Source organism: Polypterus senegalus, chromosome 4 (assembly GCF_016835505.1).
Source record: "Polypterus senegalus isolate Bchr_013 chromosome 4, ASM1683550v1, whole genome shotgun sequence".
In the NCBI taxonomy this organism is placed as follows: Eukaryota; Metazoa; Chordata; class Cladistia; order Polypteriformes; family Polypteridae; genus Polypterus; species Polypterus senegalus.
This window is the reverse complement of record NC_053157.1, coordinates 111,077,780-111,092,258: the sequence shown is the minus strand read 5'-3', so window position 1 is coordinate 111,092,258 and position 14,479 is coordinate 111,077,780. Positions and strand designations below refer to the sequence as shown.

Genomic DNA, 14,479 nt, shown 5'->3' with positions numbered 1-14,479 from the left:
GGTCATATTGCACCCAGCCCCTATTCTTCCTGCAGGTGGTGGGTCCACACGACTGTAGTCCCAACATTACATTTCTGGACAAAGCCCAGCCACCAGGCAATCACTTCTCCCACACCTAGCTCCAGAAACAGGCCCTGGTAACCCCATACCGTAGGGTATTCTTTTTAAAATTTAGGGGTTTGCATTATTAGGGACTTTGAATCTCTCTTTCTCTGACCCCTCATTTGGGACCAATTTGTCTTGGGAGGCCCTACCAGTAGCTTCCACTCCAGAACGTAGCTCTCAGGGTCACGGGGCAGTGAGGAAGAAACAGCAGAGAAGGAGAAGTTCTCGATTTACCAGTTGATCTACATCTCTAACCTCACCCATGGTCATGAGCTTTTAGGTAATGACCTAAAGAATAAGATGGCGGGTACATGCAATTGAAATGAGCTTTCTCCAGAGTGGCTGGGCTCTTCCTAAGAGATAGGGTGAGAAGTGGTGACATCTTGCTGAGGCTTGGAGTAAAGATGCTGACCCTCCATATCGAGAGGAGTCAATTGAGGTGGTTCAAGCATCTGATATGAATGCCTCTGTGGAGGTTTCAAGGGCATAACCAGGTAGAAGCAGACCTTGGGGAAGACCCAGGGCTCACTGGAAGGATTATACCTCCCAGGTTGTCTGGGAATGGCTGGTGATCCCACAGTAGGAGTTGGCAAGTGTGGCTGGGGAAAAGGACATATGGGACTCACTGCTAAGACTGTTGCCTCCGTGACCCGGCTTTGGATAAGCAGTGGAAAATGAATGGATGAATGAATTAATGAATAGCAAGTACCATCCTAAATCTTTTTAAAGATCGTGCAAAATTATAATAGAGTATCAAACCAACAAAATTAACCCACACATTAAAACAAAGAGCTTGGAAATATAATGGACAATGTTTAAAACAGTAAGTACAAAAAGGAGATATTCATATCCAAATTCAAAAATACAACTACAACGAGGGACACATGTCAGTGATCACAGAATTTTAACCAAATTGGGAATAATACATAAATCATGTATATTGGTTTCAAAAGGTCAAAAACCAAATGAATTATTAATCTACATTTTGAATATCAGGTACAGTCAAAACCTTTCAAAAAAAAAAAAAAAAAGAAGAAGACATAGTAAAATGCAAGGTTCGGCCTGGATTTCAAAAATCAAGACTAATAAAACTATCATGAATAGATTTAGAAATAATGTCCTAGCAAGTGAGCATCAAAGATGAGTAAGTATTTGACAATAGCTGTAACAGGTTATGAATTTGTTGAAAGGTCACCATTAGAAAATCTCAATTGTCGAACTGGGTTCCATGTTGTTAAACATCATGGAACTGTATTATGGAGCAGTGTAACAAAGTAACTTTTTAAGTAATTAAACCTTTTGAATGCTGCTCAATTCCTAAAAAATCTTATGTACAGAAGACAAATGATGGATAATGTTTAGAGCAGCAGAATTCTGAACACATTATAACCTGGAGATGCTACGTACCTACCATTATATATCAAATTCCAGTTGTCCACCTACTAAGTTAAATGCATAGAAAAGTACTTAATCAGTCTAAAGACGCAGATTTTGATTCTGAGCATGGTTTGTTAATGATAAAATAAATGTAGCTAAGATGAGGGATTCAAAGGCCAATGTACTGTTAAATATCCCACTCCAGAATAATGTCTACATCTGTTACCCTGTTTTGCTTGTAATGGTGACAGAGAAAAATTAAGCTCACGTTTTCACGGAGAAGAGATAATCATATTAAAAAATTTGTTGTAAGTTTCAATGGGTACTCCAACTGCACAATACAAAAAAAAATCACTTATTTAAAAAATAATCTCAAATTATTGGATTTAGATTTTCATAAAATCCAAATATCATCGATCCAATTATGTGCTCAAAACATCATAATACATTTATTTTTTCTACATAAACAAGGCTTAATAATCAATAGGGTTGCCATTTTTAACAGCCTATATCTGGAGTAATTAATATCCTATGCAATTGTATGTCAGCTTGTGTTACCTACTACTTTACAGCATTTCAATCTGAAGTGTTACCAGAATTCTGTCTCTGTGCACAGTCATTAGTTGTGTCATAAGGTTTGTTCAAACCTAGCCAATGAGGACTGGGGCAACATAATGTAGTTTAATGAGTAATTGTTAAAAGTGTTTTCACAGCTAAAATCACTTAATTAGCAGATGTAGTTTAAAGTTCAAGATGGGTATTTTCAAAATATTTCAGCAGGTGGCTACAAAATAAATCCTTCAATTACAAAGTGCACAGAATATGATTCCATCCTGCAATCTAATTTATAATCTTGATTTCATGTAATATTGTGTACCAACAAATGAAAATGAACTCCTTAAACAAGCTAAACTACCAGAGCTCGCTTCAAAAAGGTTTTCCTACTTTTGGCATAAAGCTCCAGATGACAACAGCACAATGAAATGCATTAGAATTCATTACAGGTTGCAACAAATGATCAGTAATTTAAATATTTTAATACAGTCCAGTGTTATGCAGAATCATTATGCATATATAAACATCCATCCATCCATTTTCTAACCCGCTGAATCCGAATACAGGGTCACGGGGGTCTGCTGGAGCCAATCCCAGCCAACACAGGGCACAAGGCAGGAACCAATCCTGGGCAGGGTGCCAACCCACCGCAGGACACACACAAACACACCCTAGGGCCAATTTAGAATCGCCAATCCACCTAAACTGCATGTCTTTTGGATTGTGGGAGGAAACCGGAGTGCCCGGAAGAAACCCACGCAGACACGGGGAGAACATGCAAACTCCACGCAGGGAGGACCCGGGAAGTGAACCCAGGTCTCCTAACTGCGAGGCAGCAGCGCTACCACTGCGCCACCGTGCCGCCCATATATAAACATTCAGTACAGCAAACATCAATTAAACAAAAATATGCAACAAACCTTCACATATTTTAATGTAAAAATGAAATGGGAAAAAAAGAATGAAACTGAATGATGTTAATTGAACTTGCATTCATGGCGGGTTACATGTAATCAATCCCGTACCTCTGAAGCATGATCTCCAGTGATGCCTGTGACAGGAGATTGAAAACCGCATCAGACTAGCCTCCTCTGCATTCAGACACCTCCACAAACATGCCTTCTCTCGCAATGCAGATAATATCATAGTCAGTCATGTGGTGTGTGTATTAACTCTCCTATATGGATACAAGTCCTGGACTACCTACCGCAAGCAAAGTTGCATCCTAGAAGCATTCTACATTCTATGACTCAAAAAGATCCTGGGCATCACTTGGGAAGACAGGATCCCACACACTAAAATTCTGGAACACAGCTCAATCAATCAGCATTGAGGCCATGCTGTCCGTAGGACCAGATGGATCTGTATGGTGAACTGGCCGAAGGATCCCTACCTCTTCAGGATTCCCAGTGGAAGAACCACTTGAAGCACTCTCTCTGCTCCGTTCCACCTAGGCAGGTGCAGTCAATTGATGGGGAACTCGCACTTTGGAGGTCAAACATCACTGAAGTAGTCTGTCACTTAAAGTAACAACGGACCTATCAACAAGAGGAGATGCCAACCTAATGTTCCTGGGGGTATTTTCCTTGCCACTGTGCTCCAGGCTGTGCCTTTCCCAAATTGGATTTCTCTTCCACCAGCATACACACAGGAAGGGAAATGTCAGAGATGGACAGACAGCTATGACTGACAGGTTCTTTTTCACAAAAAGTAGCATTTTGAGTTTATTGCCGGACAGTCTCTTTTCAGATCGAGTAAATACATTATACCTGCAGTAAATAATCTTTTTGCTCTCTACATTATTGCATAGTTTAGAAAAATATGTTGTGGTTGCTTCCACATGCATGAGAAAATGTCCATTGATCTCTCAGTACACAGAGGGTTGTTCACCACAAAGCTGTGATGTTTCTGATAGATAAGTTTACAGTAGCAATGTTAAATAACTGCTCCGAGCATGAAATTACCCCATTAACCTTCTCTTTTACGTCTTTAAAGTATTCAGATGCATTTACCTTAACATGTTACTTTATTGGGTTTCTAAAACATCAATCTTTACATTTTTTATTCTAATAAAAAGATAATTATTGCTAGTAAACTATATTAGTGTTTAAGGAATTTCAATAACATTGCATTCAACTGAAAAAAAACAATCAAATTAAATGAACTAATGTGTCAAAAGAATGCACTCTTACGTAATGTAAGTTGTTGAAAGTCATTATATTCATCTGTGTTATCTAATTTTAAACGTCTTATAATATATGTGGCCAAACATCTTTGCTTTAGTTCTATTATCCTGCCATATGTTGCATGTTGGCATGGTGGCGCAGTGGTAGCGCTGCTGCCTCGCAGTTTGGAGACCGGGGCTCACTTCCCGGGTCCTCCCTGCGTGGAGTTTGCATGTTCTCCCCGTGCCTGTGTGGGTTTCCTCTGGGCACTCCGGTTTCCTCCCACAGTCCAAAGACATGCAGGTTAGGTGCATTGGCGATTCTAAATTGGCCCGTGTGTGTGTGTGTGTGTTTGTGTGTGTCCTGCGGTGGGTTGGCACCCTGCCCAGGATTGGTTCCTGCCTTGTGCCCGGTGTTGGCTGGGATTGGCTCCAGCAGACCCAGTGTTTGGATTCAGCGGGTTGGAAAAATGAATGGATGGATGGATGGATGTTGCAAGTTACTATAACTTTAATCTTCACAAACTTTAAAATACTTCCGCACAGCAAACATATTGTTGCAGCCACAACTTTTGTGGGATTTATCACTCCTTCCATTTGTCTCTATTAACATTAGAATTCCTGAAGCCACAAAAAAAAAAAACAAACCTCAAATTCCTTACTTAAAACACTTAAATTCCTTCGCACCTCTCCATCAGCATCTTTTGCTTTGTAAAAGTGTCAATCAGCAAGCATCCTGCTATCCCACCTGAAAGAGCTCAACTTGGGCAAAACGTTCTCCCAGCTCAAGGCCCCTTATCCATGTGTGAGGTGTGTGGAGTTGTATAGGGTAAATACAGTAGATCGTTATTTGGAACACATGCATTTCATGTGTGTTTCGTGTCTACAAAAGATTTGGGTAAGTTTAGGATGAAAGGAAATTTGAGGCAAGAAATGTTGAACACATACATAAATAAAATAGGTTTTTCCATGTCATAGTAATAAGCACGTGTCAAGTGTATAGTGTGTGAAGACTTTAGACCAAATGTCAAAAAAAAAAAAAAAGATTCAATTTACATGTTGCTTTCTATGAGTTACAAACCCAAGCTCAAATGTCAATCAATAGAAAGTTAATATGCATTCATGGATGATGCAGAGGTAAGAACTGCTGCCTTATAACCAAAAGGTTACCGGTTCAAGTCCCGGTGCTCCGCTGCTATTATTATTATTACTGTAACAGAATAAAAAATTGTGGCTACTTGTAAAAGATAGCACTTTTTTTTATTATTTAGTTTTATTCTCCTGAAGTGGGCTGGTGCCCTGCCCGGGGTTTGTTGCCTTGCTTGCACCCTGTGTTGGCTGGGATTGGCTCCAGCAAACTCCCGTGACCCTGTAGTTGGGATATAGTGGGTTGGATAATTGATGGAGTTTTATTCTCTCAGTGACATTCAAGTGGTACAACGAAACTGCCTCATGCTCTCCGAATTGATGCCGCTATATATATATATATATATATATTATGAATGGTATCATTTCCTGGTCATACCTCTCACCACTGGTACACATTCTGAAAAATCAAAAGTATAGTGTATTTATTTTCAATAGTGCAAAGTCCTATTTATAACATCAAGAACAAGAAAATGTAATTTGGAACACACAAAATGGGAGCAGGCCTGTGCAGATGTACATTAAAATTTCAGTATCAAAATTTCCTCTCAGATTTAACAAATTAAATTCTAAGGCGATAACTTATTTAGGCTAACTTAAGCATTTACCAGCATCACTTTCATTGACAAGCTTCCCAAAAAAAAGTCCTATAACAGAATGAAGAGTTGACCACTCCTAGTGGAATTTTGTTTTCTCAACAATAAAGTACAGAACACTAATGAAAAATCTTGTATTAAGTTAAAAAAAATATATAGTACAATGCAATTCATTGTTTAAAGATACCCATTAGGCAACTATGCTCTGTGTTTTATAATGGGTGGTGTCACATAGGATTTAGAAAAGATATCATGGACTACCTGATTTTTCTTAACACGTGAATATTAAGAATTTATTCCCTGACATCTTCTCTCAAATAACTGAAAAACACTGCTTAAAAATCAACACGAAAAATAAAAATTCAAACATTATTGCCTCTAAAAATAAAAATTCAAACATGATTACATCTCTACAGTTAATGCAATAACATTTCAAAATAATTCAGAATATTTTCATTTAAATAAACTCTTTAGGCTGTTTTTGTAACATACCTTCAAAATCTTGTTTATCAATTATAGCAGGTTTGAAACATTTGCTGTTGTAGGAATTGTTATATATTTTCATTATTAGCTGGTTAAAAAACTTACTTAAAAGAGTAAGGTTTTTAAACAGATGAGTAAAACACATTCCATTTTCAAATATCACAAAATCATGGTGCTTTCATTTTCCAAGTCTTTTTGTTTCAGACCTCATGTAAAACACCCTTTGTTGTACTTTTTTCAAAGTATCTCATATGTCTGAAAGGACTTTGTTAGTGCTTAGCCTGTGTATTAATCAAGAATTAAAATATTAACTGGATCCACAATGTACCGGTTAGACTTTATTACATTCCCAAAAACATCTTTCAAATATATAAACATATGCTTTCACTGTATTCATCACATTTTAGGGGTTATACTATTAAAAGATTAGTATGGCTTCTAAACCCAAAGGAATTAAACATATTCAATGTTAGCATATTTGTATTTATAAAATGAAGTATGCTGTTTTGCTCATCCTGCTAATTGTCATGATTGTAGTACATTGTGCTTCTAAGCATTAAATAAATAATATTTTGGTATTAATGAATGGGGGCAGCACGGTTGTGCAGTGGTAGTGCTGCTGCCTCACAGTAAGGAGACCTGGGTTCGCTTCCCAGGTCTTCCCTGCGTGGAGTTTGCATGTTCTCCCTATGTCTGTGTGGGTTTCCTCCAGATGCTCCGGTTTCCTCCCACAGTCCAAAGACATGCCGGTTAGGTGCATTGGTGATCCTAAATTGTCCCTGGGGTGTGTGTGTGTGTGTGTGTGTGTGTGTGCCCTGCAGTGGGCTGGTGCCCTAGCCGGGATTTGTTCTTGCCTTGTGCCCTATGCTGTCTGGGATTGGCTCCAGTAGACCCCCCATGACCCTGTGTTAGATTATAGCGGGTTGGACAATTACTGTTAATGAATGGAGTAGCTCACTTCATCACAGATAAGCCAAATAAGTAAATATAAGCCAAATTTCTACTTGCCTGAAACTTGGTTCGATTGTTATTTTCTATAGAGGTTATTAGTAATTCTAAGGTGCACAGGCCTATATGTATAGCAGGGAGTACAACTGAAGATTAAGTGAGATATTCCCTTGTGACCCTGAACTGAATACAGGACTGGTAAGGTCAGGTTGAGGAGCATACACTAGGTCAGCACGGTGCTGCACCCACTACACGACAAAACTTTTCAGGATCCTGACTGGCAACCCCCCAGACTGATGCGATCCGGTCCCACCCTGGTTACATGGCCGTCCACACGGCCTGGTCCAGCCACTCAGGCCCTCAACAATGAGCATCCTGCGAGCCAGATCACCCTCCGGGAATCACGCCACATGGCCGCAGTGCCGTAACTGATGCTCCCTCATAGGTAATCCATTCCCGGACGGGTTTATCCATTCCCGGGAATGACATGTGGGATTCCTGAATTCCCGGGAATGGATCCCAGGGATGACACAGTGCATGGGCACTGAACAGTTTTAGAATGACCAACACTTATTTTTAATAAAACTACTGCAATATGTTGACACCAATAAAAGACTAACCTTATCTACAAGCAGTTCATTCTGTCATACAAGTACATGTATCTAGTTCAGGGGTGCTCACACTTTTTCGGCTTCTGAGCTACTTTTAAAATGACCAGGTCAAAATGATCTACCTACATTAAAAATGCTATATAAATATAAATGATCTCTCTCTCTCATATATCTATTATACTGTATATATAGATAGAGATATAGAGATAGAGAGATAGATATAGATTAGTTTCACTGTTAAATAATGCAAAGAGTATGTGACACGTGTTTCGCCCTTTACGTTGCGCCACTGCGTGTGGTTCGTTTATTTGACAGCATGTAATTACATTCATGGCATTCATAATCTGAATCACAATCTAATTGTATGGGTGCATGTAGGATGACCAGTGCATTAGAAGAAAAGAGATCTCAGACTGGCCAAAAAACCGTGCCACTTAATTATTTTCAACTATAACTTATTTCTTGATCGAATTTTACACTGTTACATGCTATATATGTGAGCTTAGCAGTTACTGGTTTCCCGGGAATTACAGCAGTTTCATTCCCGGGAATTCCCTACTCCCTCACAATGCAGGTAATGTGGCTCGTTCTGGACTCCATGAGCAACCCAAAGTCAAACCAGCAGAACCCAATGATTTTTCGAAGAGACACAGAACCGGAGGACTCCAGTTCTTGTCCCATGTTACTGGATACCATCCATGTCTCACAACCATAAAGCAAAACAGAAAGCACAAGGACTCTACAGACTTGGACCTTCATCCTTTTGCAAAGATATCGGGAGCGCTTCACATTCCTTTCTGGCAACCTCATGACCCACCAAAACCATACGCCTACCTCCCCGCTCTCCAAATCTGTCTAGTAACACTAACACAACGCTTGGCAACCTTCGGGGTCTTGTTATGGAAGGTCTCCCACATCACATTAGGATAAGCAGTCGCACCTAAGTTTGTAAGTTCACCACACAAACTATGTGCAAACTCATCAAAAACAGCCTGATCTTGGAGTCTGTCTACTGGCTACTGGACCTAAGCTGGATCTTCACAGTACCAAAAACAAGTCTGTGGTCAGGATTCACAAACTGGGCACTTCTGTAGACCCTGCAGTTTTGTACCCACGACAATGTGATTGATCTACTCACTGCACTACCACTATTGGAGTACCAAGTCCAACAATGTGGCTTGGGGTGCTGGAACCAGGATCCAGTGATCCACAGCCCGACCCTTTTGTAAAGTCAAAGAATATGGACCAACTTTCATCACAGTCACCAGACCCATTGGGACCGACAATCCTCAAAGCCAGCCCTGTCAGTGCCAGAGGTTGCACTGAAATCACTCATAACCAGAGGAGAGTCACCTCGCAGGCACCTATCAACCACTGAGCGAAGTTGCAAATAAAATGTCTCACTCACCGAGATATCACTCGCTGCGGTCGGAGCACACACCGAGACAACAGAAAAGGCAGCCAGAGAATGCCTTAATCCGAGTGTCATATTATGCTCGTTGAAAGGAGTGACATCGGAAACCATCGGAAGGAGCCGATCCGCCACAGCAACAGCTACTCCGAGTATGACAGCCATCAGAGCGACCAGACCAATAAAAGGTGTACGCACCTACAGAGATCTGGCCAGTCCCAGGTCTGTGCAATTCAGAGTGCTGCCACTAAAATGCAGAGTTTACAAAGCTCCTCAGACAGCAGAGGAAGATGATCATCATGCTGAAGAGACAAGGCATTCCACGCGCCTACCCAGATGGGTCACCTCAAATTGGGAACCCCCCCAAAACACGATGGCTGTAGTGACAATCCTGTCATCAACTCTCATGATTTCCCTGGCGAACTGCTTGCAGGGCTGGGTGAAGTTTAACGTACACAGATGTGCTTGATGCAATCAGAAAATAAATGTGAACAATTCATCCAATTTTGGGACTATGTAGGACACTGTATTATCCTTTCATTCTCTTACAATTTTGTGACATTACAAATTAAATTAATAGAAATAACATCCGATCAGTCCCATCATTGTACTCTCAGAGCATGCTTGAATCTATTTCAGAACTACCTTTGTAATGAGGAGTGTGTGCAAGTTCCTTGGCTTTTTTTTTTAAAATAAGTAGGATTCCCATAATCATGCTCTCAAATTCTCATGCCTCAAACACAAAGTGTCTCCTAACCTGACCTCTGCTTCTTTTATTTTTCACATTTGTTGATGTCACCACTTTGAGCCATTTTTACACGTACTGTAGTTTTTACTCAAATTATTCTCACATATTATTGTGAATAAGTCCTCTACTTTCAGTCATGCATGAGTGTAGTACTTACTTTGTCTTTGACATGGTTACAGGCTTTTAATTTTGAACTCCAAGAGCATTTCAGATTTTAGGCACAGTAATAGTCTTGATGAAGATGAAGCAACATTCATATTTTTAAATGCAACATTGTCAAAAAGGAATTATAATGGTAAACATCAAAATTCTATTAAATCATACAAAGCTCAGTATTTGAATTGTTTCCTGTAATCAAATTCACATAAAAGATAAAATTAAATTAAAAACTGATTTATAGTACATAAATGACAGCAGCTGAATTACAAGAACTTCAATGTGGACTGTTCTGAAATTATAAACACCATCACATATTTGCTACAGGAAAAGTAAAACAGAAGTGCTGGTATTTGAGTACACTTTAACTTATCTTGCCAGATTTTAATTTAGATGTTTTTAGACATTTTATCTGTTCTCACCTGTTTATGCTTCACTAAAGGCTTGCGACCACCAGACTTCTTTACTACATCTCTGGATCTCTGTACATTTAAAGGCACTCCATACTTTGCTGCTGGTTTTGTTATTTTTTGAGCAGGAGCCACAGAAGCAGAAGCTGGGCCTGGTGCAGACCGCTTTACTATTATATGAAAATAAAATCAAAACAGATTTCTAAATTTACAAAAAAAAAAAAATCAGCACTCATGGAATAAAATGTAAAAACTATTACATGCATTTCCTTCAAAAATATAAAGACTGCAATTAAAAACAATTAAAAAAAATATAGCATTTTATAGATTAATTTAGAAATGATTACTAAAATTTAAATTCAAATAAAATGCTTACCATTTAGCTAAACCTGAAAGACATCACAGGATGACACAATGTCTTATACCACTGGTACTTACCAGGCATCACATTAGGTTTAGGCTGAATATGAACAACGGCATGACTGAATTCCTGAGCAAGAAGCTATTCGAAGGGGAAAAAAAAAAAAACACATTTACATTTTGTACAGAAATAAGCATATGCTTATAGGTAAGACTATAAAATAAAATTTGTACAGTGTGTTTACTTTTATATAAATTATTGTATTATAGTTATATTATTATTATATAATACAAAAAATATTACAAATAGGCTGAATTCCTCTTAAAAGTTAGAGCTTTTAAATGCACAGGCCTTTAGTAGTAATACAGAAAAAAACAGAAAAGTATATAAGAAAATTATAAAAAAAAAAAAAAAAGAGACTCTGACAAATTAAAATATTTATCTGCTGCATTAAATATTAAAAGGACAGCGAGTCCTCACCTGTGGTGTAAGCAATTTTTCAATTCTTCTAACTACAAATGGTTTCTCCAATATGGAGTTCACAGAAGGTCTATCCCTAGGATTTCTTTTAAATAACTGTGCAATCAAATTGCGTAAGTCATAGGAATAGTGTAAAGATACAGGAGGATATGTCCCACGGATTATCTTCAGAACCAAGTTTTTCATGTTTCCAGCCTCAAACTGAAAGAGAAGTAAAAATAACTCTTGGTCAATCACAACAGCTAAAACCAGCAATATACAATATTGCATTGAATATAAAATATAACAAAATATTCTTAATATAAAAAATGAAAAACAGAAACATTGTTCTGAACCATGCACACTAAGACTTAACACCTGACTAGAATTGGAAAAGCTAGTTTTCTATTTGATGCTGATAGATACAGTGGTGTGAAAAAATATTTGCCCCCTTCCCGATTTCTTATTCATTTGTATGTTTGTCACACAAAATGTTTCTGATCATCAAACACATTTAACCATTAGTCAAATATAACACAAGTAAACACAAAATGCAGTTTTTAAAATGATGGTTTTTATTATTTAGGGAGAAAAAATCCAAACCTACATGGCCCTGTGTGAAAAAGTAGTTGCCCCTTGTTAAAAATAACCTAACTGTGGTGTATCACACCTGAGTTCAATTTCCGTAGCCACCCCCAGGCCTGATTACTGCCACACCTGTTTCAATCAAGAAATCACTTAAATAGGAGCTGCCTGACACACAGAAGTAGACCAAAAGCACCTCAAAAGCTAGACATCATGCCAGGATCCAAAGAAATTCAGAAAAAAATGAGAACAGAAGTAATTGAGATCTATCAGTCTGGTAAAAGTTATAAAGCCATTTCTAAAGCTTTGGGACTCCAGCGAACCACAGTGAGAGCCATTATCCACAAATGGCAAAAACATGGAACAGTGGTGAACCTTCCCAGGAGTGGCCGGCCGACCAAAATTACCCCAAGAGCGCAGAGACGACTCATCCGAGAGGTCACAAAGACCCCAGGACAACGTCTAAAGAACTGCAGGCCTCACTTGCCTCAATTAAGGTCAGTGTTCACGACTCCACCATAAAAAAGAGACTGGGCAAAACGGCCTGCATGGCAGATTTCCAAGACGCAAACCACTGTTAAGCAAAAAGAACATTAGGGCTCGTCTCAATTTTGCTAAGAAACATCTCAATGATTGCCAAGACTTTTGGGAAAATACCTTGTGGACTGAGGAGACAAAAGTTGAACTTTTTGGAAGGCAAATGTCCCGTTACATCTGGCGTAAAAGGAACACAGCATTTCAGAAAAAGAACATTATAACCAACAGTAAAATATGGTGGTGGTAGTGTGATAGTCTGGGGTTGTTTTGCTGCTTCAGAACCTGGAAGGCTTGCTGTGATAGATGGAACCATGAATTCTACTGTCTACCAAAAAATCCTGAAGGAGAATGTCCGGCCATCTGTTCGTCAACTCAAGCTGAAGCGATCTTGGGTGCTGCAACAGGACAATGACCCAAAACACACCAGCAAATCCACCTCTGAAATCGCTGAAGAAAAACAAAATGAAGACTTTGGAGTGGCCAAGTCAAAGTCCTGACCTGAATCCAATTGAGATGCTATGGCATGACCTTAAAAAGGCGGTGGCGGTTCATGCTAGAAAACCCTCAAATAAAGCTGAATTACAACAATTCTGCAAAGATGAGTGGGCCAAAATTCCTCCAGAGCGCTGTAAAAGACTCACTGCAAGTTATCGCAAACGCTTGATTGCAGTTATTGCTGCTAAGGGTGGCCCAACCAGTTATTAGGTTCAGGGGGCAATTACTTTTTCACACAGGGCCATGTAGGTTTGGATTTTTTTCTCGCTAAATAATAAAAACCATCATTTAAAAACTGCATTTTGTGTTTACTTGTGTTATATTTGACTAATGGTTAAATGTGTTTGATGATCAGAAACATTTTGTGTGACAAACATGCAAAAGAATAAGAAATCAGGAAGGGGGCAAATAGTTTTTCACACCACTGTAAGTGTACATAGACAGCCATCTTGTTTCAGGTGTCATAGTTTAGATAGGTTGTCCTAGTAGAATTGCCTACATAATTGAAAATCAAATTATGGTATCTTTACTTTGACAATTTTTACATGGTTTTTATATCAGTAAAAAAGTACATTTTAAAATGCTTCCAACAGATTCAACACTAGAATTACCAGAGCCTACGAATCAACTCGTAGATCCGTCCCACCTTAAATCGCTTCTTAAAACCGTTCTCACCTCTCCGCCAGCGTCTTTTGTTAATCTAAATGTGCTGATAAAGAAAAGTTGCAAGTAGTCGGCTATTCCATCCCCCCACCGACTTAGAACGTGCACAAACTTCTCCCAGCTCACGCCTTGATTGATTATCTGGGAGTGAAGTGGAGTTTTAGAGTGAAAATAATAGATCATTATTTGGAATACTGTACACGCATTGCACGTGTGTTCCGTTTCTACAGTAATCCGTGTAAACACATTTTTAAAACAAACATTTTTCATATTGTAGTAGTAAATGACAAAATGTAGGCATAAACTATATAATGTATGAAGCCTGAAGTCCAAATATCAAATTAACAGTTTCACAAAAGGTACAAATATAACAGAACAAGTATGCTTGTATTCCACATTGACACATACTTATCACAACTGCCATGGTAGCATAATGGTATCAGCTGCTGACTAGTAATCAAAAGGTCACGAGTTCAATCCCGCACGATTCAATCTTGAGAAGTAAACTGCTCTTATTCTTACTATTTTAAAATAAAAACATAAATTTGATTTCAGTGTGTAACAGCCAGTGTAATTTATGGTACTTGTAAAGGTTAGTTTTTTTTTTATTCACTTTTCATTCTCTCAGTCGTGTTCAGGATCCTTCCCTACCTCTTCCCCCACCCCCAA

At 38.7% G+C, this 14,479-nt stretch overlaps 1 protein-coding gene across 5 annotated transcripts in view; it reads right to left on the bottom strand.

Annotated features, from left to right (window-relative positions):
• nek1 (NIMA-related kinase 1) overlaps positions 1-14,479 on the bottom strand; it is a 225,527-nt gene that overhangs the window by 165,362 nt on the left and 45,686 nt on the right. For all 5 annotated transcript variants that reach the window (XM_039751159.1, XM_039751160.1, XM_039751162.1 and 2 more), the window contains exons 9-11: positions 11,552-11,752; positions 11,149-11,212; positions 10,723-10,880 (exon numbers count right to left, since the gene is read on the bottom strand). In XM_039751159.1, the coding sequence (XP_039607093.1) occupies positions 10,723-10,880; positions 11,149-11,212; positions 11,552-11,752 (423 nt within the window). The remainder of the gene's footprint in view (positions 1-10,722; positions 10,881-11,148; positions 11,213-11,551; positions 11,753-14,479) is intronic.